The 26,439-nt window shown below is 43.9% G+C and overlaps 1 protein-coding gene across 4 annotated transcripts; it reads right to left on the bottom strand.

Annotated features, from left to right (window-relative positions):
- Window positions 1-26,439, bottom strand: fbxl16 (F-box and leucine-rich repeat protein 16). Of its 4 annotated transcripts, none has more exons than XM_080904581.1 (7): window positions 25,997-26,439; window positions 9,037-9,742; window positions 7,270-7,512; window positions 6,840-7,105; window positions 2,588-2,672; window positions 2,324-2,387; window positions 1-949 (listed from the first exon to the last, which is right to left on the bottom strand). In XM_080904581.1, exons 2-7 carry the CDS (start codon window positions 9,733-9,735, stop codon window positions 801-803), a joined length of 1,506 nt encoding a protein of 501 aa, XP_080760707.1. In that variant the 5' UTR covers window positions 9,736-9,742; window positions 25,997-26,439; the 3' UTR covers window positions 1-800. The 4 variants fall into 4 exon arrangements, 1 of the variants encoding a protein (XP_080760707.1); XR_013974292.1 differs by lacking the exon at window positions 1-949 and adding an exon at window positions 4,351-6,029 and having other exon boundaries at window positions 2,352-2,387; window positions 25,997-26,437; XR_013974291.1 differs by lacking the exon at window positions 1-949 and having other exon boundaries at window positions 2,326-2,387; window positions 2,588-6,029; window positions 25,997-26,437.

Here is a 26,439-nt window from a genome sequence, read left to right as displayed (position 1 = left end):
TGACTGTTTGTTTGTGGTTTCTTATTACTTTAGTTTTCAGGAGTGGTGACTTTATTCCGAAATGATGGGTCGCTCCAAGTCCACAACGAACACTTGACACACACAAAGGAGAAAAAGAGAGATGTTCCCATCCCTGTCGTCACTGACTGAACTGGTCTTGTTTTTTCCAGCTGGCATGTGGTGTATGGTGCGATGACATATGGCTTTCCCGAAACAAAGAAAACTGAAGCGCCAAATACTTGTGAGAAAAAGAACGAATAAAGCGTTTATATTACACCAACTGATGGGTTCAGTCTGAGATGTCAGTCCTCGTGGTGTTGAGGACTTACACTCACTGCTTTCACCATATACAGGATGTTTACGGCGTGTGACCGCGTATGTAAGTTCCAACAGCTAAAACACATCAATCTTTCCATTTCTCTTATTTCCCGTGTTGCATCTGCCCGTCACTCGCTTCAGTATCCATTAAGTCAACACTATCAGAGTCTTTGAAGATGCGCTCTTCTCTGTAGACAACAGCCAGGAAAAAAACTTGCTCTGAGACGAGATGTTACATCAAACTCTTTGCTCCAGCATCTCCTCAGATACCATCCCATTATCGTCCCGGTCTGGCACGTACCATCGTCTGAGTTCCTTCCTCTCTGTCCAGCTGTGGGTCAGTCTACTCAATGGAGTGGTGTGGAGGAAGACGGGCTGGGTGTAGGGTCAGGTAATGAGCAACAGTGTTACAAGAGGAGCAGTTAGCATTTAGTATAAGAGTGAGAAAAACAGGAAGTATGGTGGTCTGTCAGTCATGGGCCTTATTCGATGACCATGCAGTGAGGCAGGTGCTGTGAGTAGTATTTGAAGAGCTCAGCAGTTGCTCCGGGGCAGTTAGTCAACTCCAGCTCTTCCAGCTCGTGTAGCTGGATGAGGCCTGACAGACCAGTGGTGGTCAGCAGGGGGCAGCCTAGGAGAACAAAGCAGAAGAACACTTCAGCTGTGGGCTTGCTAAAGAAAAGCACTGATCGCTTCTCTCCGGTGATTAATATTTATTCCATAAAAAGCCTGTCAGTAGTGAAAATGATGATATTTTCTAATGGCTTGTTATGTCACAGCGACAGCACACAGCCTACATTTACGATCACATAATCATACAGATGCTCAAAATGTGGAATCAGGAACAACATACAGACAAAAGAGCAGAGGAGCACACTGCACGTGTGCACTGGCTGCACACTCCTATTCTGTTAAAGGATATTTCCTCATTTAGTCCTTTGGTTATTCTGGTAAATGGTAAATGGCCTGTATTTGTATAGCTTTACTCGTCCTTAAGGACCCCAAAGCGCTTTACACATCCAGTCACCACCCATTCACACACACATTCACACACTGGTGATGGCAGCTACATTCTGGTGGAATAATAAACGACAGATGCTTAACACATCGAGGTTGGTTGAGTTGTTATAATATTGAAGCTAGTCCTTTAGATCTCCGTTTTTATTAAGTGGTAACAGGACTCCCACATGCCCTCCCAGGGACTGTAACTCCCAGAGAGGACATTTGGATTCTTAGTCTAGAAGAGTGGAACAGCTGTACACCAGTTACTCCTGCAAGAGTGCCGCTAACATACAGATGCTTTCATGTCTGTGTGCTGCAAATGACAAACTTCACGACTTCTTTGCAACTAAGTTCTTGAAATATGTGACCCCTGCATATATTTCATTTCAGAAGACTCTGTAGCAAACAAAACCGAGTATTGCACTCAACTTAACTAGCTGTGTGATTCTGCACCTTTTTTAATATTACAGTGTCAGTCAAAACACTTGACACATTCAGACACTTTGGACTGGCACCGTCGTTGTTCAGCTGGCCGGCCACATCCAATCCTATTGGCTGCCCCTGGCCAGCCTGTGTGAGGTCAGCAGGAAATTAGCATAATAATGAGACATCATGCATTTTGACCCATTTCAGTGTCTAAATACTCTTTGATAAACTCTCCATCACAGAATAGCTAACTGTTGTTCTGGGAGAGCAGAAAAGTGCTGTATAAGCACCTGTGCATTCACCATCCACTGCCCACACACGATTTCAGATGGAGCTGCTCGATGTTTCTTGTCTGATGAAGAGCAGGTGTGTTTGAAATGTCACCAGATGAAACCATAAAGGAATCTGGAGGCCTGGTTAATCCTTTTTTATTTGGAAATCAGTGCCTTCTGGTTTTATTTCCATATATTATATTACAAACAGGGTTGTACGCTGAAAGCATGTCACTAACTCAGATACAACAGACCCACATTATAAAGGACTTTATTTGGGGAAAGATGGATCAAGATGATCATACCTGCAAGAGACAGTAGGCGAAGACTTCTCATGCCAAATAAATGCTGCAGTCCAAAATCTTGCACCTGCAACAACGACAAATGACATTCAAAATTCCAGAACTGCTTAGCCTGGATATAATATGTTAGAAGTAAGATCTGTATGGTGTCAGCTACAGTCTGTTCCTATAGCTGCACTGCAGCATGTACAGATGCTGTATCTTTAACGCTGCCTTGTTTTTTCTTTTTTTAAATTACAATTCCAATAAATGTCATGTTTTTGTTACCTGACAGCACCAGCGCAGATAGAGACTTCTTAATGATGACATGGTAGACAGGTATCCCAGGCCTGTGTCTGTGATCCGTACACACCTAAAATCACACACAATCAGCAACATTACACCTTCATCTAATGACGCCACGTTTGAGTGGAGGACTGTGTGTAGACGTGGTTACACAGGACTTTCTTATTACAGCGTGCTCTCAGAGAGCAGATCATGACATTTATTTTTGATGTTGACGAGGTTGTAAAAGAGGTCAGAAAGAAGCGTTTGTATTCATGCTATTTGCCAAACAAAGGAAACCTGGCAGAATTTAAAGAAGCAAAACTCTATCTGTCAAATCCATCGAATTTAGAAACAAAACACTGAATTCTGACTGTGATTCTATTGAAACTCTGAACTGGAAACCACATGGAAACAGTGTGTTTGAGTGAATAAACTTCATAAATAGTTTAGAATAATGTTGGAAAACCACATGGTTCAACTTTCAGTCCTCGCAACCAAACAGCAGCCAACAAAGTCAGGTGTGTGTGTGTGTCTGCAAACACAAATGTTCCCTCCAGATGTTCCAGCAGCAGGGAGGATATCAGTGTATAGTTACCCATTCACTTACATTTAAATTACATTTAAAATATTTAAGTTTTTACACATTAAGAAAAACTACTGAGGTCTCAAACATCAGTGCCATGACTCTACTGTCCTATCAGGGTGAGGAGGGCCTCAAAACGTCAAATTCACATTGTCACTGTAAAATTATAACTGAATGTAGGTTTTAAACTGATTACATCTGCAGATATATGACTTTTTACTTTAGTGGAATTCCACCAAGTGTGTTGGGATCTGGAATCACTGCAGGATCTTTCAAAGTATTTTCATTGTAATTGCTTTGCTGACAAGGATTTGAGGTATTTTATTTACCGTGAGGATCCTTTTTTAAACTCTCAGACTGGCTACAGGAATGTATTTAATCGTGAGTATGACAGGAAACTTAGTAAGAAAATAAAGATTTTGGGACGAGGATTTGAGCACATTATTGCAGTTACAAGACTGGAAGGATCATCAGACAGTGGTGAGGGAAGGCAGGCAGTGAGAGCTGATGCTTGATTGTATGTTTGCTTGTCTTTTTGTCTTTGAGTCCCTGCCTACCAGTATGGAAGGAGACAGTCTCAGAGGTCACAGGTGAGACTGAAGTCGGAAGACTGATGTCATGGTTTTCAAAAATCTAGTCAGCTAGGGATTGGGATGGAGATACATCTGCTTTCTCAAAACAGCAGTAAACACACTTCCTGACCCTGCGTGACTGTTTCACTGACGCGATGTAAACAGAAGCACTTATCAGTTACAACTGGAGGCATTCGTTGCTGAGATGTGAAATACTTTTTCAGTTTGAGATGATGTGTCTCAGTAATTCACTATGAGAACTGGGAAAGTCACTAGGGATGGATTTACATCCTTTTTGTTGTCATGCTGTTTCGAGGAAGTTGGAGGTGCAGCAGGATGTTATGGAAGAGATGCAATTGTAGGACATCAAACCGAAAATCTATATCTGCAAAAGTCTGAAAGTATTTTATCTTTGGTACGGTATCCGGCATATACGGATATTGTAAGTTAGAAAACACAGCCAAGGAGTGGAATGATGGGCCAGCTGGAGAACACACAGGACAGTCTGAGACTGTGACGAAGAGCTGAGTGTGTGGTCCAGAATGGTTACATTTAAATAAATACATTTTATTACAGAGATTAGAGCATGCTGCAGGCATTAAAAGTACTTGTGTCAGGGCGCGGTCTGGGATCCTGTTGCAGGGAAGGTGGACGCACCTGCACGGCATCCGCAATCATGACCCCGCCGGCTTCAGAATGGGGACTAGGGTCTGTGTTGTGTTTGTTGCTGTCAGTGTGTGTGGCTAGTGGCGGGAAAGCTGCAGCCAACTGTGTGTAAACAGCAACCGAAGTAAAAGGAGACTGTTAAAGAATGCTGAACCATGGTTGTGCTGCAGTGGTTTGTATCATATCTACCTAATAGACTCCAGTTTGTGCATGTAAATGGAGAGTCCTCTTCACACACTGAGGTTAATTATGGAGTTCCACAGGGTTCAGTGCTAGGACCAATTCTGTTTACATTATACATGCTTCCCTTAGGCAGCATCATTAGAAGACATAGCATACATTTACACTGCTATGCAGATGACACCCAGCTCTATCTGTCCATGAAGCCAGATAACACACACCAATGAGTTAAACTGCAGGAATGTCTTAAAGACATAAAGACCTGGATGGCCGCTAACTTTCTGCTTCTTAACTCAGATAAAACTGAGGTTATTGTACTCGGCCCTGAAAAGCTTAGAAATATGGTCTCTAAGCAGCTTGCATTCTGGAAACAGACACCATGTCTTCTTGACAGAGCATATAGTTAGAGCCTGAATCTTCCCTTAGATTGGCTTCCTGTGATTCACTTAGCATTTCTCCTTCTCTTACTATCTTTTCACTTACTGTCTGTTTTTACACCTCTCTGCATTTAGTTATACATTATAATTCATCTCTGGCTCTCTTCCACAGTGTGTTATTTATCCCATCTTCCTCCAGTCACACCCAACTGGCCCCGCCCCTCCCCGAGCCTGGTTCTGCTGGAGGTTTCTTCCTGGTAAAAGGGAGTTTTTTCTTCCCAGTGTCGCCAAAGTGCTGCTCATAGAGGGTTGTCTGACTGTTGGTGTCATTTGTATTATTGTAGGGTCTTACCTAATAATAGTGAGGAGAATGTTGATTCTATACAAATAAGATTGAATTGAATTTAAATTAGAAAATAACAAGTGAGCTTACATGAAGTGTCAAGCCCCACAGCACAAACACATTAGTACCCCAATGACATAATCAAGCTCACACTGGTGACCTGTCCAGCCTATACAGCTGGGATAGGCTCTGGCCCCCTGCCATCCTGAGTCAGAACATTGATGGAATCCAAATGTACTTCCTGTGTTACTGAAGTTTAGTTTTCACTGAAATTGTGTTATATTTAATACTATTTATCTAACTACAGCAGGCTATGATACAACAGCAACAACATGTTGTCATTGTTACATGAATAATGAATGAGTAAAGGTGTTTACACACTGAGCATGTTGGGGGAAAGTGAGAAGAACTTCTGATTTTTCAGAGGCAAACTTTCAGTGCGTTGTGTACACACACACTGAAAGTGTTCTTACAAATCGTCATCCTCAAAAACACACTGTGAAAAAAACAAAGTTGACATTAGGCGATGATGAGCTGTGTTTCTGAATAAGAAAAGGAAGAGAGTGAGATTCTCGGTTCATCCATTTCCCAGGAAAGGCGGCAGCGGGGAGGATTTCACGGTTTGATCCAGGAGTGGAAGCTGCTTCACGACTGCGTTTGTGCATATTTCAGGATGTGAGTGGGGTAGTGTGAGCTCTTGTTGGGAGAGTTGGGACCACATCTGAGGAGGCAGAGAAATCATTTCAGAGAGCCGACTGACCCGGAGCAGCATCTACCTGCGTGTCTGACGTAAAATAGGATTACTGTTTCCATATAGTACCAATGTGTGTTTTAAATTACAAGTGCACTTGTTGCCCAATCAGATTGTTCAGATATGCTTATAGTTCTAAAAAATGAAAGCTGCAGATTCAGTGTGAGTGGCTTTATTATAGATAGATTTTATGCGTGTAGTGTGTAAAGGCCTTAAATGAAAATGTTTCTTCCTGTCCCAGAACATTACTGCACTCGACAAACGCTCCTCACACTGACAGCAGAGGAGCTCAGTGCCTTGCCATGGACACTAACATGTGGCGCATAGGTGCTGCCTTCAAATGTGAGGACTGAAATAGACACTTAAATATTAGAAAATCACTTGATGCACACTAAATCCTCACTGTGTTAAAGATAAATTGGCCAAGTCTACAAGTTCTTGCACCAATAAAACACCAGCTGCAACTCAGGCTGTAGAGCAGGTTGTCCACTATTCAGCTCTCACAGACAGCAGGCCCTCCATGTATTAAAGTGACCTTAAGCAAAATAAGTTCATGCTGGCTGCAGATTAGCACTGCTAGATGGATGAGAACACAGCACACACCTCCACATCTGTAACCTTTGCCCAGTAAACATTTTATCCCTAACCTTAATACCTGCATGAGCATGAGTTGTATCTTTATTGCCACTGAAGCGGATTAATTATCGTAACTTCCTTTTGTATGAATATGACCTGATTACAGACTCCGTCTACGTGCGCAGGACGGCAAAGAACACTCACCTGTCCAGCACCAGTTCTTCCAGCTTGTGCAGGTCGCAGGCAATGTACTCCAGAGCCATGTCCGTGATCCGAGGGCACCAAGACAAGTCCAGGCTGCGGAGCTTGCGCAGGTTCTCAGCGACCAGCTCAACACCATCATCTGTGATCTTGGAGCAGCCAGAGAGACTGAGAGAAGTCAGGTTTGGCAGGCTATGGACCATGTTTACCACACCATGGTTGGTGATCTCCCAGCACGAGTGAAGCCGCAGAGTGTGGGTGGTGTAGCCCTGTGGAGGAATTTTACTTTTTTAATTATGTCAGTAACTAGTAAGGAATTAAGAAAGATGAAGCCAAAAAAGTTGTTTGGATTCTAAGAAGTCCAATATAGAAAAAAGCTTGAGGACAGCTAAACTAGGCAGCACTTTATATCATTATTATTTTAACTTCCTACCTGCTTGGCAGTAAAGTAGGCCATGGCTGTGTCAGTGACATGGTAAGCCTGCAGGGTCAACTCTGACAAGTTGGGCAGGAGCTGTGAGATAGCAGCAATGGCATCATCCGCCACATTGATGCAGTCACTGACGCTGAGGGACGTGAGCCGAGCGTTGAGGCTCGACCAGAGGCCAGCCTCTGTGAAATCGTTGCAGCCTGACAGTTCGAGATGCATCAGGCCCTGCATTTGCTCCAACATAACCTGAAACACAAGAAATAACATGTGAAATGTAATTATACCCACAGACACTGTAAAGTCTCCTGAGCCAGTGCTGGACAGCAAACATTGGACAACATATTATCTAAAAAAATGAATGAATGAAATCATTGTATGAGGCTACAGAGCGAGGAGAGAAAGTCCTGAGGTCATCACTATCAGACGTAGTGTCTGACATGCAATAAACCCACAGGTTTTATGGTGAGCTCACTGACACCAGCAGTCATGCAAATCTTTCAGTTCATTTTATATATTTATACAGCGCCAAATGGCAACAACAGATGCCTCAAGGCTCTTATTATAAGGTAAAGACCTGCAATAATACAATCTACATCTGTGCTCAGATTAATGAGATGGATGAAAAGAAACTCAAGCCCACAATCTTTCATTCTCAATATACCATGTGTTAGAAAGCTGTGATTGCTATTACTGACACACTGCCACAGTGGGGACTAGCTAATCAATAAGAGTGATCAGGAGAACCATAAATTCTGATCTAAAAGCCAGTTTTAAAAGATCTAGTAATCATCCAATCACTGTGGGGTCCTCCCACAGGACAGTGAAAGGTGTGAATGTGAGTGTGTATGGTTAGCCCCACGCGTTAGCCCCACGCGTTAGCTGGCACAGGCTCCAGCACAAACCTAAGCTGACCATGAAGTGATCAGCTGTCTACTTTCTGTGTTCAGAAACCTAAACTGGCATTCTGTCAGCAGGACAAAGACCGTCGATCAATCAAGCTTCAGTGATCAAGGTGACAAATCAGCTGTCTGAGCTAACACATATACGCAAATACAACTGAAACATTTTTATGCAAAATCCATCATTGCTCTCATTACTGACACATCAATCCCATGTTTCATGCAACAGTTGTCACTGGTTATATGTCCTTTTATTTTCCGCAGAAAGAGTCTAATTCACAGACTTTTATAATATTGTTGCTGCATTAGTGTCATCAGCAGTGATGCCTTAAATATCAGGGCTGAAACTGATTTAAAGACAGAAACAGTTTGGGTAAAAGTACAACAGCTGCCAGTTATTTAAAATCTCTGTTTTGCTGGTTACATGTCACCAGTTTGTCTCAGCAAAATACACGTTCTACTGTTCACTGTGATAAAAACTCACGAGGTTTGTGTCAGGGAAAGTGAGCCAAAGGTGGTTTCTCTGTGCTTCACGCTGTGCTTCAGAAATGAGAACAATGAATGAATGAAAGTAATGTGCGTGCTAACAGGTGAAACCAGGTGTCTGGAAACAAAAACTGTATTCATCTTCAAATAAGGGTGCAGCATGAACTAAAAGAGGAGAAGAAAAAGCAGTTCATAAAGATCAAACACAAATGCAATTTAAGACACGGGGAAGTAGAATCTACATTCTTAATGGCTCGATCCACAAATAGTGATAATAAATTGGTACATCAATGGTGGTGCTTTCATTGCTGATGAAACTGCGAGGAAGAGCTTTTGCAGGTATGGTTTGGACTGAACGTTTTATTCCAAACACACTGCGACTTACCTCCAAACCAGCATCTGTGATTGTGGACCTCTTGAGGCTGACTGACCGAACACCCTTCTTGGACAGCGGGTAGTTGTCAATGAACTCACAAATGTCAAGGTCTGAAACACCGACTAAACAGAACGACTGAAATCCACGCAGAGCAAAGGCCTGGAGGCTGACAAACTCCTTCTCCCCATTGGGCAGTAAGGTGTACAGCTCTTTAGCATGCAAGATGGGTGTCACTCCTTCCCAGAACTTAGGCTGGTACAGCACCTTGCGCCACGTCTTGCACACCTGCGCCAGTACACATTTCTCCGCTGTGGTGAAGTACCAAAGCAGCCGGTTGAGCAGCTTCTCATCCAGAACGAGCTGGCGCTCCAGCAGTACAGGTTTGGGCAGGGTGAGAGGAGGAAGCTGGCAAAGAGATGGTTTCAGACCCACCAGAGGTTTCCCAGGCTCAGAGGGCAGGAGAGGAGCTGCAGCGTGGGGCATACCTGGACCATCCAGGTGGTGATGGTGATAGGATAGAGAAGATGGTGGAGGAGGAAGGATGGAGGGTACAGAGGAGGACTGACACAGGCGGTTCTTGGCGGCAGGCGTCCCCTTGGTGATGCTGGCACTGCCCAGGCCGTTGGGCTGGCTGGGAGGCAGCTTCACCATCCCGTTACGAGTCACACAGGAGGACTTCAGTTCACTCGGTGTGGACATGTTCAACATTGGGAATCTGGTGAAAGAAAGCAAATGCAAAGAGCGCCGTTAAACACTGAAAGACAAAACTGGAGACAAATTTACAGAGGAATGAAAAATTACTATTCTAACACATTTCTGTGGAAAAGATTATGAATTTAGATTTAAACAATTTGCTGATTTGCAGGACTAACACATCTGAGGTCATTTTAAACTATTCAAACTGATATTGCAGATTTATAATTTCTTTAAATCTCTGCTTTCATGGGCGCCGGTTTAGCTTCCTGGAATGAGCAGACGACCACACGCTGCACAGCTGAGCCCGCGGCCTGCACGTCTTCCCCTCTTTCTTTCCCGTCAGTCTTCACTATCCCTATCAGAAATATGGCTACTTTCATTAGACCACTGTGAGCAGATCTGATGCTGTTTGTCTAAATATATTGTTTCATTTATTGTGCTTCCAGCTGGGCCTTCCAGGAAGAGCAGAGGTGCTGAGGCGTGCGAGGGACAGGTGTGTTTCCTTTGGCGTCGTGCTCTTGATCTAAGCCAGTAACTACAGCTATACTCCTAAACATTCGTTTCATACAAATTATAGTAGCTACCATAAAAGTTAACCAAACTGCGTCCACTGTGAAAACTCTGACATCTTATTTGAAAGCTATTCTACCCACATGATGTTGTAAATTTTCATAAACAGAAGCTTGTTGTGTCCAATATTTTGAATTTGCTGTGTGTTTAAAATGGCACACATTCTGTATGTAGGAGTCATGTAGAATTCTTTACAAGTCCTGTTTGCTGGAAACAGAGCTGCTTCACCTTCAAAGTAAAGGCTGTGCCTTTAGCAGCAGCTGAATAACAAAGTCCTTCTGTTGGTCCAGGCAGCAGGCCCCTACGTCTCCCCAGCCTCCTCCTCTGGCTCCTCTGGCAGGACATCATAACATAATCTCAGCATCTACCCTGGTCTTCCCGTCTGTTGTGTCCATCTGGGGGCACTGTAGTTAGACACCTTTACTTCACTGGCTCCTTTCAGTGTGTCTCTGTATCTGGGAGAGCTCAGAAACCAGAGGCCTATATCTGTCATCTCATTCTTTCAGTCAGTACCCACAACATTTGAAGAGCTAAATCCACAGCTTTGTTCTCTGTTCACCATGACAGGCTGGTCCACAGCGCTCCTCACTCCTTCCCTCACTGCTTAAGAAGACCCAGAGATAATCCCACAAGTATCGCTGCCCAGTCCATACTGCACTAGAAGCTCGTGGCCTTTCTGTGGGCGGAGGGTCCACAGGAGGATTGACACATGTAGCTGTCCCCAAGACCAGGCTCCAGGGTGGGGCCTGGATAACCTGGATCCAGGTGAGTTAACATGTTTCAGTGTGATTCACACTTTGCTGGCCAGGACCAGTCTGCCATCAGAGAACCTACCAGGGCTGGTATTACTGTAACATCTGCTATTGGAGGTAAGTCAACTGTAGCTCAGGAGGTCAGGCTGGTCATCTACTAATCAGAGGGTTGCTGGTTCAAACCCCATCTGCTGCCAGTCTGTAGTCTTGTGTGAGATAGTAACCCTCATGTTGCATCGTTTGGAATGTGTTAGGTAGCCCTGACCCCGTTATTTGAACACTCGGTCTTCTTGCTAACGTTAAAAGAACCTGACATGATATCGAAGTAAAAGACAGCACAGTGTAAAGGAGTGAGGCCTGTTCTGTGTGCCCTCCCTGTATCAGTAGCATGAAAGCTCAAACCACTCAGTTATATAACATGGTGACTGTGGTGCTCAGACGCACAGCACTATCTCCCTGTCCAATTCTATTAACACAGCTAGATGTGATGCTATATGCTATATGTGCATGTATGCACAACAAAGGCACTTTTCAGTATGAACACATTGTGCATTTTCTCACTTTCATGTCTTGTCAGCTCCTCAGCAGACTGGCACTGCCTCTGCAGTAGCATAAACAAGGTTCATCCATTACATAATACGCCAGTGTTGTCAGCAACTGTGGCTACAGCGAGCACAATGAAATGTTTCAGAAAGCAAACACTTCAGAGTAACGTCAGGAGAACCCATCAGAGCAAAGACAGCTGGAACAGTCCCTCTGATATCACAGATGCAAAGTTTACCATAAAGACTACACAGATAACACAAAGTGATGCTACACACAGTCTGCTGTGCCACGTAGCAGCAGTGCTAAACACAATTTAGCTGATTCACATGAAATAGCCAAGTCTGTGTAAAAAAACCGAGATTTTTGGCCCCGAGGGTTCACAGAGGGTTCTTTAATTATCGGGGGCTTCTCTGTGTTATTGGAGTTTTTACAATATTAAATGTTTTTAAGGTGACTGTTGTCACAGTTTGGTGCTATTTAAATGAAACTGAACTGAATTAAATTGTCTTGATTTTTGTCCCATATTACAGGCTTCTCTTTCTTTAAGCACTAAATCAGAATCAGAACAGGAAATGATGCGGGTTACAGTTGCTCCAAGACAGTAACTGTAACAGACTATTTAAATAACACATTGTTACAGATGTAACAAGTTTAAGGAAAAGAACTAATACAGGGAAACCACTCAATGAAATCCAACATTCCCGAGTAGAGGAAACACATGTACACATACAATATTGTCATTAGCAGGAAATATCAGTAGTCTGTTCCCTCACATGTGATTCTTACTCAGCATTATGAACTGTGGGTGCAGCTGTGGAGTGTCAGAGTCTGTTTCCCACAGTGCTAGCTGATTAAAAAAATAATAGTTCATGAAATATTGTATATTTGAAACAACTGCAAAGAGTTTGTGTGAAATAATTCAGGCAATCTATAAAGCACTTTTAAGCAGCTGTTTGATTTTGTGATATATAAATAAAATTGACGTGAGCAGTGGTTAGCCTGTTATCCATCAGTTAGCCGGGGCCTTTCTGTGTGGGTTCTCCTGTTAGCCTTGCACACACTGATCTGTCCGGGGTCTACCCGACCCTCCACCCTGTCACCACTGATACAGGCCCATCAGTTTAGAAAGTGATGGATGGCATTCATGCAAAAACACAGAATAAAATAAATGTCTTTAACCCAAATTGTGGAGTAGTATTAAAAGCAGGGGTGATACAAAGGCATCCAATCAGCAAGCCAGACAGAGCACATAAAGACTGGGCAAGAAGGAAACCAGAAAGCCAAACTACACTGTAAATAAAAATATTAATACATGACAAAATGACTGGGAATAAGGCACAAATATCAGTTTCAGGCTGACCGCCTGTTGCTGCATTTCTTAGAGGGTCCTGCTGCTATCTCTGTTTTTCCTTTAAAGAATAAATCTATGTGCCAAGCATATACTCCATGAGGTACACCCGCTCATCTGCTTACTAACACATATATCTAATCAGTCAGTCACCTAGCAACAAGTCAGTGCACTTAGACAAGGTCGAGGTGACCTGGTGAAGTTCAAGCTGAGGACCAGAATGGTGATGATTTGAGTGAATGTGGTTGGCTGGTGTTTGAGAAACATACATGACGTCACAGAGATGGTCTGAAAAAGAGAAAATATCCAGTGCTGTGGCTCTCTGGGAGAAAAGGTCTCGTTGATGTCAAAGGTCAGAGTACAACTGCTAGCATGCCACTCCTATCAGCTAAGACCAGGATGCTACAGGTCAGTAATCTGAGACTGTCCGTGATACCCACACGACCACAGCAGGAGCTGAGACGTGCTGCTTAACTCTGAACACTATAAGGACTCCCCTGAGCCACAGGAGAGGCTAAATGCACCTGCACACATGTGTATGTATGCACTGTGACTTTAACTAGAAAGGCTTTAAGAAATTCAAAGAGCTGAAGGAAAGTAGTGCAAAATTTAGATTCGAATAAGGCTTTGGTTGTATGACAGTGTGTACTGTCTTAGTGTGTTTTTGTTATGTTTGTTTGTTGTTAGACATTAAAATAAATCTAGATATTTCAGTCCCTGGTTGTTGTGTTGACACATCTCTATAACATCGCATGGCGATGGGGGGCAAGACTCGAATGGACCAGACCCCCGAGTACATGGGGGGGTCGCACTCCTCAGCCTCTCTGGGAAGGACTATGCCAGAATACTGGGAAGGAGAACTTGTCCATAAGTCGAACCTCAGATACGTCCGTGTTGTGGGACACTGGACCAACTCTCTGTCCTCTCAAGGAGATTTGAGGGTGCGTGGGATTTTGCCCAACCAGTCTGCATGTGCTTTTTGGACTTGGAGAAGGCATTTGACCACAGTGCTTTGCGAGTATGGGGTCTGTGGCCCATTGCTACAAGCTGTACGTTCCCTATACAACAATTTGAGAAGCTTGAAATCAGTCAAACTCATGGTGGCAGCTGGACTCTGCCATTGCTGCTCTTTGTCACTGATCCTGTTCATAATTTTAGAAGAATTAGAAGGTGCAGGAAGGCTTTACTTTGGTGGCCAGGATTTCTTTGCAAGTGATGTGGTTCTGTTGGCTACATGGGGTGGTGGCCGAGTTCGCTCTGGATTGAGGCCACGACTGCAGTGATGCAGATGCTGCATGTCCTTTATGGTAAAGAGAGAGCTGAGCATGGCAGCAAAGCTCTGCCCTCACCCATGGTCACAAGCTCTGGGTAGTGACTGAGAGAACGAGATCCCAGATATAAGTGGCAGAAAAAAGGGTGGCCGGCCTCCCCCTCAGAGATAGGAGAAGTTCCTTCATTCGAGACGGGCTCAGAGTAGAGTCGCTACTCTCCAAGGATGCCTCCTGGGTGAGGCGCTCTGGGTGAGGCGCTCTGGGTGAGGCGCTCTGGGCATGTCCCCCTGGGAGGAGGCCCCGGAAGAAGTAGAAGGAAATGGATGGATTAATTAATTAATTAAGGGCATAAAATGTAAGAACATAGAACATAAAATCAGTCTCTATGCGGATGATGTGTTGCTTTTTCTGCAAAACACACAAACCAACCTCTCTGAGGTAATTACTTTAATAAACTGGTTTTCAAGAGTTTCAGATTATTCAATTAACTGGCCAAAATCTACAGTTCTCCCCATTAACTGCTCCTTCCATAATTCTTCCTCTGCCCCACTGCAATCCGGAAATATTAAATATTTAGGTATTAATGTCTCTCCTAAGCTTTCAGACTTAACTAAACTAAACCACATCCCACTTCTAAAGAAAGTAGAAGGCGATCTGACTAGATGGAAATCTTTACCCATATCACTCATGGGAAGGGTCGCCACTATAAAAATGATGATCTTGCCAAAAATAAATTACTTATTTTTGATGATCCCTAACAAACCATCACAAGATTGGTTCAGATCTCTGGATTCATATATTTCCAAATTCCTTTGGAAAGATAAACCCCCGCGTATCAGCTTAAAAACGCTACAAAGAACCAAGGATAGAGGAGGATTAGATCTGCCTAATTTTCACCAATACTTCTTAGCCAACAGGCTTCAGTTCATCTCAGAATGGTTAAAACATACCTTCTTAGTTGAGCCCTGGCTAGATGTTGAACAGGCACTATGCAAGGATCTAGAGATTTCAGACCTACCATTTATTAGCTCAAACATCAAAAGACATGAATGCTTTAAAAGTATCAACATCAGCTTTTCTCTGACAGCATGGTGGGAGTTTCTAAAAATAACGGAGTCTTCATTAATCCCATGCAAACGTACACCTATCTGGAATAACCCTGACATATTACAAAACAATAATATGATTAATTTCCCAGAATGGAGTTGTAAAGGAATTAAATACTTAGAACATATATTAGAGGGAACAGAATTTATTCCATTTGACAGACTAGTTGCACAATATGGGATCAACAAGACAAGATTTTTAGAATATCAACAAATTAAATCCATAGTAAAAAATAAATTTAACCTCAGTCAAGTTGAATTACAAACACCACTAAGTGCGGCACATTTTCTTACTCTTAAATCCCCCAAATTATTATCTAAAATATACAGAACACTTTCTAAATTAGATGAATCAATATCACTTCCTATTGCAAAGTGGGAAGCGGATTTATCAGTCAGCTTAGACCAAAACTTCTGGTCTCAGATTTGCTTAAAAACTTTTAAATTAATTAAAAATCCCAGTCTGCAATTAATACAATACAAAATACTTCATAGAGTGCACTATACAGGTCATCGGATGTTCAAGATGGGCTTTACATCTTCCAACAACTGCTCACACTGTCAAGGCAATACACCAGACAATTACATCCACGCTCTTTGGTTCTGTCCACCAGTGCAAAAGTTTTGGCGCGAGATATGTGAAGACTTATCGAAGTGTCTGAAATGTAACATTCCAACTTCCCCCTTAGTGTGTTTGTTGGGCAGCTTAGATAATGTCACTACAGAAAAGAATATAGCCCATATGGTTTTCATTGCCCTATGCATAGCCAAGAAAACAGTCCTCATGAACTGGAAAAATAAAAATAATCTTAATTCTAACCAATATAGAAATTATCTATTAGATTACATTAGTCTTTATACAGCCTCTGCCACCACATCAGATCAATTGCTCTGGGCTCCTTTGATCAGCTCCATCACCTAGTGGGGGTGGGGGGTCATAGTTTGGTCCCGCCTTCACTGTTGTGATTGGTGTGGGGGTAGGGACAGGCTTAGGGCGTCGGGGGGTTCCCCGGAGGCATCTTCCTTGGGGGGCTCAACCCGGGGTAGCGGTCATGTCCGGTTGGGGGCTCTGTTGGCTCTCAGGTGACTGTTTCCTCGCGGCTGCGTGCAGCGGGGCTAGGGGAGGGTCTGTGCTGACGGACGTGGGTTACTGATCTGGTAGCCTGGCTGCCCCTGGGTGGGTCCGGGATGGGCGTGAGGTTCTGGGGGCGCTCCGTCTCTGGGCTGGGGCCCGGGCCGGGCCTCGGGGGCTTGGATCCTGGTTGGTGTGTTGCCGGGGTTGTGGGCGGGTGGGTGCATGGGGGCCCGGCCCTGGAGCGGGGTGCCGCCGGTGCGTCGAACCACCTGGGGGGCTCTTCAACTGGTGGGGGAGATGGTCACATCTTGCAGGAGCTTTCCTCTCTTCAGGAACTCTCTCTGCAGGAGGGGGAGATACAGGAGAGGTGGAGGAAGATCTCAGCCTGGGCGTTTACTGTCTTATGTAGTCTGGAAGATGAGTGGATAGTGGGGTGGGTGCAGTTTTCTCTGTGGTGGGGTTGGGTGGACTGTCCCGGGCTCTGTGGGGCCGGGAGGCGCTGCTGCACTGGGCCCCGGTCTGGATGGGCCTGGGCCCCCTTTCCCTGGCGGGTCGCGGAGTGTGGGAGTGCCTACTGGGGTCAGCGGGGGAGCTGGCCCCAGGGAGGGGTTACCTGCCCCTCCCTTCCTTCCCTCCCCATCTCCAGCTGCCTCTCTCTTCCCGCTCCACCACAACCACCCACACATGCAGGGCCTTGGAGTAGGGGTATGTCACCAGGGTGCAGAGGAGGCTACCCCCCCCCCCCCCCCCCCCCCCTCTGTCCCCTTCTGGCTGCCTCTGCCTCAATTTTATCCCACAACTTAGACATTCACATTACTCACACTCTCATTACACATACATATAGGATCTTGGGGGTGGGCACAATCACGGAGTCCAAATTACCATCAGGGTGTACACCCCACCCCTGGCATCGTTGCCCACCTCTCAATTTTAAATACACTTAGACATTGAGGGCTATCAGGAGGGACTATGCGCTTACCTGCTGCTCCTTGGCAGGTAGCTCCATGCCCTCCTGGGTTTTAAATGCACCTTAGAACACACATGCATCAACACTACAATGAGCGGGTGGAGGGAGGTTTGGAGTCTTCTCTCACCCCCATTCTCTGTGGCCTGCTGGAGCGGGAGGGCTAGGTGGAGTTGGCCGTCCGACTGCGGTCTGGAGTGTGGGGCCTCCCTGCTGCTACGGAGTCGGGGTGGTCTGCCTCTCCCCACCGCAGGGAAAAGGGTAACACCACCTGGGTCTGGGTGCAGTTCCCCCCTCCAGGAGCAAGGGTACCTAGACCCGGTTTGTAGAGTGCGCTTGGGGAGTGTGATCGTCTGTCTCCACGTTGGTTGAGTGTGGAGTGAGTGCATATGAGAGCCTGAGGGGGGGAATGGATGTTTGTGTCTGTGTGTGCCTGTATGTCTGTGTCTATATGTCAGGTTGGGTATCAGACGCCACCTCTCTGTGGACACCTCAGGCCCTCCAAGGTTTGGAGGCCTATCTCCACCTACCACCACTTCCCCTGCCGGTGGCGGACTCCCTCAGGTGTCGGTGCGTTGGTGGTTCTTTGTGTCTGGGGGTGGGCGTCCAGGTACACACCGGCTCACTCCTTGGCGGCCGCTTATCCGGGCCTGGAGCCTGGGGCTCGCTCGGGCCCCTTCGGGGGTGGGGTGCCCCCGGCCTCTCGGCCTGGGGCTCGGTCACTCAGGCACAGCTGGCGGCCGGCGGAGCTCACGGGCGCGTCACTGCAACTCCCCCTGGCTTCTGCTCCGCGGCTGCTGAGTGAGCCCTCATCTGGGACTCTCCTCAGCTCTTTCTGGGACAGTGGCGCGGCTGCCCCTCTGTTGGTCTTCCTTGGTTTCTTGTGTTCTGGGGGCCTCTGGATGTCTGGAGTTTTGATCTCCTCCATACCTGCTTCACACCCTGGAGGACGGGGCTGTGGCCCCCCCACACTCCCTAGCAGATCGTTACATGGAGAAACCTTTGGAATACAAGCATGCTGATCCACACAGGTATGCACACGGGTGTTCACTGCTCGTAGACCCAAATTACACCTTTCTTGGCTGCTACTTCGAAGCACATCTGTCCTGCGTGCTGCACAACAACATTGAATATTTAGTATTTACTGCTGTTTACACTTAGCTAGATTAATGCGATGGTGTTGTGTTTAGTATGTTGCTTTGTTTTTTGTTTTTTTTGTCTTTTTTTGCTTGTTTTCTATTCTTCTCTCAACAGGTGATCCAGGAGATTTTTATTTTTTTTCTCCCCCCCTTTCTCACTGTCCCTCTCCCCTTCTGTTTTTCCTTTCCTTCCTCTTTCTTTCTCCCTTTCCTATCTCTCACTCATGTCTGTCCCGTCTGTAACATCTGAAAATAAAATATAATAAATAATAAAAACAAAGATCGACCAAATGGACCAATACGGCAATGCCACGATGATCCATTTGGCAAAGTAAATCCATTGGGTATCCTTGTTGGTCTTCAGACAACAATTCTGATGGCTAAAGAACCAAATGGGACAGGCAAAAAGAAAAAAAAAAGGAAATGGATGGATAATAATAATAAGCAACAAATATAAAACTTTACAGCAGTTTTACAAATGAGACATTTTTATCCACCGAGGGACTGATAATAATTTTAATGAGACTTTACAGAAAGTAAAATGACTTCAAATAAATGTTACTGTTATTAATTTAATTGGCTACCTGTGCAGCTCCACCACGCTGTTGTAGAAAGAAGTTCATCTTGCTTGCTTATTTTCAGCTAAAATATCCTGTAGCAGCAAAAAGGAAGTGCTGAAATTAACTAAGTGAATATAATATTGTTAAATATTCTTCTGGAAACAAAGGCCCTGCGTTAACATTAGTTATATCTGTTATATCCCAGTGATTCTGGTAACTTCAGTCTATTTATTACTGCCATACAACAACTTTTTACATTTTTTTCACAAATGTAAAAAGTCCATCACAATGTTTGACTTTTTTCCTTTATGTTACTTTTTTGAGGTGCGGAGCTGTTTGTTTGTTGGAAATATCTGTTATAAATCATTTTGACACCCACTGTAAACTTCACTGTCAGTCAAAATATTGTTTATGCCTATCTTTGAGTATCACTATAGGGAATATATAATCATTTACTTTTCACTAACAGGGTTTGATGATCCCTTCTGACTCAGCTAGCCTGAAATACCCAAATCTGACCCGAAGCCCTTTTTATATTCATCTGCTTTACCACAGTGGAAACTATCACAACATCACAAATAAACAACTGGATAATATTGTCCTGAGCGAGGCACAGGGGACAATCATGTTTGATGCTAGTTTTTTATTTTTTAATAAAAACAAACCAACTGTGTGCTTTTAAATGAAGCCACAGGTCCAGACCAGATCAGCTTTATTTATACAGCACGTTAACATGAAACCAGGCTTCACAAAGTGCTGTACATATACAAACAGGATAAAGAAAAATAAAATCAAACACGTTGAAACAAAGTCAGTCGACTCCTTAAAGAGTGCCAAAGGCCTGCCTAACATGCACGGTCACCTCTAAAGTTATACTTAGTTTCTGGTGCCGAGCTGCTGATTGGCCGACCTAAGCTAGCGGGCAGGTGTGTATATGTTCAAACACTTCCCGACAGAGACCCTAACCCGCTCACAGGGCTAATCTTAAGGCTGTTCTGTTTAAAAAGGGATTAATAATAAATATTACCTAATGTCATGAATATCTCTGCTGAAGATGTTATAAAATACAAGATATGATTTAACAATCGTTCTTATATTTCCGTACATGTCATTTTAGTTGTGAATCTTTTGCATTTTTCATACTGATTTTCTGTGCTGTAGTGAAAACAATCCACAGAGGTCAATGTTATCTAATTGTATTATAAGGAACCAACAGGGAATGAAGGGGAGAGGACAGACGGCTCTGAGAGGGAGAGCATGCCTGACTTACAGACTACTTTATGATATATTCAAAAAGTTCAAACCATGTTTCAACAAGTCTATCAGAGCTGTCCATACAACACGTTAAACTTTGTTATTGAAGTTTTACTTCAATATTAAATATGATCAGTTTCTCTTTATTAGTCTATGTGGAAGTCTTTTAAGGGTGTTGTCATTACAATATTCCTTAAAAGCCTTTACTTGTCCCAGCTATCTTCCAATTAATCAAAGATGCATTTCGGCTGCTGTCAATCAGCTACAGAAATCTACACGAGTACAGGCGACGGGCGATCGTCTTACGGCCTCTAACTGTGAACATGTCTCTGCTGCGGTGAGGTCCTGTTAGGCCTCGATGCAGGATTCAATACCGTTAATGACTAAAACAAACTGCTGTTATTAAAGGAAATTCATTGCACTGATAAATTCCAGTGTATTCATGTAAATGAGTCCACGAGGTTCTGTACTTGGACCGATACGTTTGACATGATATATTCCTCTCTCAGGACGTATTTTTCAAAAACACTGCTGATGATCAGAGGCTCAAAACCAACTAGAGAAAAGGTTGATTCTGTTCATCTGGACGTGGCGTTTTCAGTGAGCTTTGATCAATGGTCATGAGAGTTATATTAATGATGAAGGGACTGACCTCCCAGCCCATTGTTCCTTCAGTGGGCTGGTTTCAGTCATCATGCAAATGTCCTGTTTATAAGACTGAAACCTGCAGTCAGCTGAGACTGAAGACGTCACCTGATGATGACGAAACGTTTCTCCCACTGAAAACATCCAGATGAACTGAATCAACTTTTTTTGCTTACCTGCATGATTGAGCGTGCAACAAGACAACTAGAGAAACTATCAAAACTTCTAAATATTTTTGTTTTCATTTCTTATTCTTACACTTTTTTTTTTAAAATTTATACAGCTGAATCCTTTAAGATGCTCTGCTAAACCTTTACTGCAGCCACTGTCAGCCACTTGTTTGTGGTCTCTCTCCTTCAGTTTGCCAAAATATCCTTGGGTAAGAGACTGAACCTCATATTTGCTCTCTGGGCAAACTGCATCCCTGGAGTATGAATGACTGTGAATGTTAGATAGAAAGCACTTAGGTGTAGAAAAAAGTGCTTGTGCAAATGAGGGAATGGCGCTTGTTGTATAAAGAGTGCTCAGACAGAGTAGAAAAGCACTATATAAGAACCAATCCATTTACCATGGATTGGTTCTTATATGCAGAGTCACCGATGACTCTGTTGGGTAGAGCCAACAGAGTCATCAATGAACTGAATTATCTGAGATTAACCACATTTTTTGGAAAGCTGAGTTGAATTTCATATGCCACACCCAGGCCTGACCTTCTGTCAGACCTGCTGAATCAAGAAATCACTTAAATACAACCTGCCTGAACAGTAAAGTAGGTCACTGACATCTGTAAGTCTGGAAAGAGTTATAAAACCATTGTAAGGCTTTAGTAAACCACATGGAGAAAACCTGGAACAGTGATGAACCTTTCCACAAGTGGCCAGACTAACAAAACCAGTCCAAGGCCGCATCAAGAAATCACACAAGAAGTCCTAAAAAAGCCCAGATCAACATCTAAAGGACTGCAGGCCTCACTCGTCTTAGTTAAGGTCCGAGGATAATATTTTAGCCCAAAGCACAAAGACGACCAAAAACGGTTACAAAGGTTCATCTTAGATTTGCCAAAGAAAAAAAGACTTTAGGGAAAATATTCAGTGAAACTGAACTTTTTGGAAGGTTTGAGTCTTATTACATCTGGTGTAAAATTCACACAGTATTTCATAAAAAGAACATCATGCCAACAGTGGTAGTGTGATGGTCTGGGGCTGGAGCGCTAGCTGCAACTGATGGAGTGGTCTCGTCAAAGACTTAAATCTGATCGAGATGTCAAAGCATCTCAGGCTGTTCGTGCGAGAAAACCCTCCAATGCGGCTGATCAAAGTCGCATGTTTCATTTAATCATGTTATCTCTGTCTAATATTAAAATTTGTTTGATGACATGAAACATGGCAGTGTGACAAACATGCAAAAAGAAAAGTTCAGGAAGGGGCAAAGACTTTTTCACAGAACTGTAGCCATGTACACCTCAGAATCCATCGTGCTATTTCTATCAGTACTCATCAATAAACACTGGTGACCCAGGTCCACTGAAGTGTTAGATGCTTTTTCTATCCTGGCATTCCTGCACTGACAGTGGTTTGCATCGTGTTGTAAGCCTTTCATTCATGCAGACATGTCTTGATTGTAGACTTTGATGGTGACATGGATCAGTGCTACTGGCTGGGATTTTGTAAAGACAGTTTTCTTATCCAAGGGAAGAAGTGTGAGATCATTCACTTTGATTATCTTCTGTGGTCTTTGTGCATTTCTTTTTCTTAAGACTGTGTCAGATTGGTGACCTGGCATGAATTTCTCTAACAGTTTTGGTTGGTATTTCTTGTGATGGCCTTCTTAGCACTGACGTCTCTTTTCACCACATATTGAGAGCTTTGGTGAACAGCTATAAAATATGAGTTCAGCATCTTCTCTCTCCACTCTGCGTTGTGTCCTCATCTCTCTATCTCTCGCTTTCCTCTGAGCTGCCAACTGGTCAGAGTAGATAGCTGTTCACCTTTTAATATGAAGAGAAGGAAACAGATGTGCTAATTCTGCTTTGGATCAAAAAGCTACGATATAAAAGAATACACATGATCATATTCAGAGGCAAATGGTCTATGAATGGCTTAAGACCTTTCATCACCATGTAAATATGTATGTTTGCATTCCTCTCATGTTCATATATATAGACTAATGCAATACTTTTGTTATGAAGGATGTTATTATCAAAAACTCTGGTAAAAGCACTACAATCTGAAAGTTGTGACAACATGGGCAGCCAGAAGACCAATGCAGGCAAAAGAGGTGCAGCACAGAGACAGCGGACCACCAAAGGGTCGGACGTTTTTTAGGTAGAATGGGGCTCAAGAAGAGCCAGCCGTTTGCTGCATGCACTTGGAAAAGAGACGCCAGAAATAAAGATCAAACTGGAAAAAACACCAAAAAGTGATGGCAGAGAGTAATCAATCACATTCAACAGCTGCATGTAAAAGCCTGGGAGGTATAAAGAGAAGTCATGGTGGGAAGTTCCCGATGCGGCATGAGCCAATAGCAGCATTTTTAGATCAACTAAGAGACGGCGTGTTGGAGCAGGACAGGAGCCGGCTGAAAACTCTGCTGCCCGTTGCGCGTTTGTGAACTCTAGAAACTATAAGTACAAGCTTCTAAGAGCTCTGTTTGGGTAATATAGTAATAACATATATATTCTGGTGGGGCGCACCCACTCAGGAGAGTTTATGTGAGGAGAATGATTTGACATTCAATTCTAGAAGCCAATGAATTGAAGAAGGGGTTGACTTTTCCTCGAGCTACATGATGACAAACCTGCCATCAGCATTTGGGGTTTTTTGTCTGCTTGCTTTTAAATGAATACAAAAATGATACATGCAGGGTCAAAACTATGCATAAAGTACACAATCGGCACTTTTCTAATTATTCTAAATATTCTTAACTATTTAAACATCTTTCAGTATCCTGCTCTGTCTGCACACCACAACCTGAGTTTGCCAGGTATCTGTTCTTTAATTTTAATAACGGTACAGTACTCTGTTTTGGTAACTATTGTCCATGATGTAAATATGTAAAGACTGTGTGTGCTTCTGTTCTGTGTCCTGTTCTGTTTGTTTACGTGTGTTTTTTGCTGCTGTTACAACCAAATTTCCCCCGGTGGGACAGTTAGAGGATTCTTCTATTCTAAAGCACAACTTAGATCTGGTCAAATGTCCCTTTGGTAAGTTTCCCTCTAAATACATTTTCAGTAGCCGAGTTTTTGGATATGTTAGTTCAGTTTAAATGATTGTAATCCCTGCACAGATTTGATTTTTTTAAGTACTGTTGGGTTTAGTTTTTTTAACCTTTATTACGACAGAATAGTTGAGAGTGGACAGGAAAGGAAAACTCGGGTCTCTGCTGTACCTTTGTGGCATATAGCTCGCTTGCTCAACCTTGTGAGCTACACAACCAGTTTCATTTTGGAAAGGTTATTCCACAACTTTAGCGTGCCTTGCTCCACAGCAGGTGTTTCTGCCTTGCTGATGCATGTATCATGCCTAGCAGCCGGTACAGTTTTCTCCAGGTTGAACGACTCACCTCGACTCCTTCAAACATTCTCACCATAAAGCTTCCCTTCAAAAATGACGTTTCTTTGTTCACATGATCACCTATAAACTTTATAAAGTGTCAGTTTTAGATGGTAGCCTCTCATTTAATGGTGATGTAAAACTTGGACAGTGGAAAGTGACACATGTTTCCAGTTCATGCCTGGCATGTGCAGACTGGTTTCTGGGCTGGATCTGAACCAGCATCTTCTCCACTGAGGCTGACAGTTTGGGCCTTTGTCCAGTGGCTCCTCCAACTCTTTAATAGCAGCTTCACACTGAGACCGTGCTGACCTGAGTAAACCTACAATTCTGTTTTTCACATTTGTTCATGCAGAGAAAAGTAAGAGAACTTCACCAGGAGGCAGACATTGTAGAATCAGTGCCACTAAATTCTTATTGCATGTTGATTTTTGTATATCTTTGGCCTTGTGTTCCTTTATGGGAAAAGAAAACCAAATAATTACCATTTTTAAGCGCTGTCTAAAGTGTGTGCTGAGCATTCACTGTAGAAAAAGAACAACTCAAAGACCAGTATAGCCAAAACATTTCTATCAATGATGAGCGTAACTTAACAAAACTACTGTTTTGTGTTGCTATGTGTGAATGAAGTCATGTGACACATCAGGAGTGACCCCTGCCTGAACAGCAGAATCCCTCCCAGTGAAGCCTGCAATGGTTTAGTTGTTGTCAGATTAAAGGAAAGGAGCGCCAGCCTGAAACGGGCTGTATATCACTACATGTAATATATCACTATTTGCCATCTCGAAACAACCTGTTTTCTGGTGAACCCTCATGATACCACTGATGGTTTTATTCGATAACATACACAAGTGGAAAAACTTGCATGGGTGTGGATTTGAAAGGATGTGGCCCTTTACCAAGAATGACCTAACAACCATCCTGAACTGCATTATTAAAAGATGTCCCACACATTTAAATTCGAAGCGAGCTCTTGGTAGCAGGCTTTCCTAACATACTGCTTTTTCTCAATTTGACCTACTTAAGGAGCCTTTAAAATATGAAGCGCAGAAACGCGTAGCGGGCCCACAGAGAATGAAGAAGAGCTGACAGAGCATCATGGGTGGAACCGGGAACAACAGCAACACAAAGGAAACATTGCAGTCCAAATGGATTCCTAAAGCCTGTTTCACTGTTAAACAAACAAGAACGAAAGAGCGTGCGTCATTGACAGACGTTGACGTCATTGTGTTTGTTAACAATACGCAGCTCGATGCGGTTGATCAGCTCCGGCTCCTGAAGGCCTCACGGTGCACACAAAGAACTAAAACATCCACCGCCATTCACCCACATCACCCTCTTCCTGCAGTCTCCTCTTTCTCGCTGTGCGCGGAGGAGCTGCGGCGTGGATGCTGCTGCCATAAAGTAACGCCATCCATCCATCCCCGCCACACACACCTACACCCTGCGATCACGGACACATTTCCCTCGGCCGGCCCTTTCCGCAGTTTACCTTGTAGATGAAAAATCACTCGGGCATTAATCCATGATCAGCACGTCGCTGTCGCTGCCTCGATCACGGTTCTTCCACCGGTGCGGCGCAGAATGGGCGAAATAAATAATTATTACGAGCTGGTCCTGCGTCCAATCGCCGAGCTAAAGATGCGCCATAGACAGAAAACCACATTCGGCTCCTCTGCAAAGTCGTTCGCATCCAAGCACAAGAGCTTGTCTATTGTGTTTTCGATCGCCGAGTCCTACAGTGGCCCTTTCTGTCTCGTAATTTCTCCTCCACACACACATGCACACACGCAGAGCGGAGAGGCTCAGTCTCATTTAAAGAGATAGGCGAGGGCAGCTGGAGCAGCGGCGTGCACAGAGCCACCGTGTCTGCTTCTTATGTAACCCGAGGAGCAGCAGCTTCTGCATGCTGCACACCCCGAAAACCAAACACCA

This window comes from Rhamphochromis sp. 'chilingali', assembly GCF_963969265.1.
Source record: "Rhamphochromis sp. 'chilingali' genome assembly, chromosome: 15".
NCBI classification, from domain to species: domain Eukaryota; kingdom Metazoa; phylum Chordata; class Actinopteri; order Cichliformes; family Cichlidae; genus Rhamphochromis; species Rhamphochromis sp. 'chilingali'.
The sequence above is the reverse complement of the archived record's forward strand: the minus strand, read 5'-3'. Positions and strand labels throughout refer to the sequence as shown.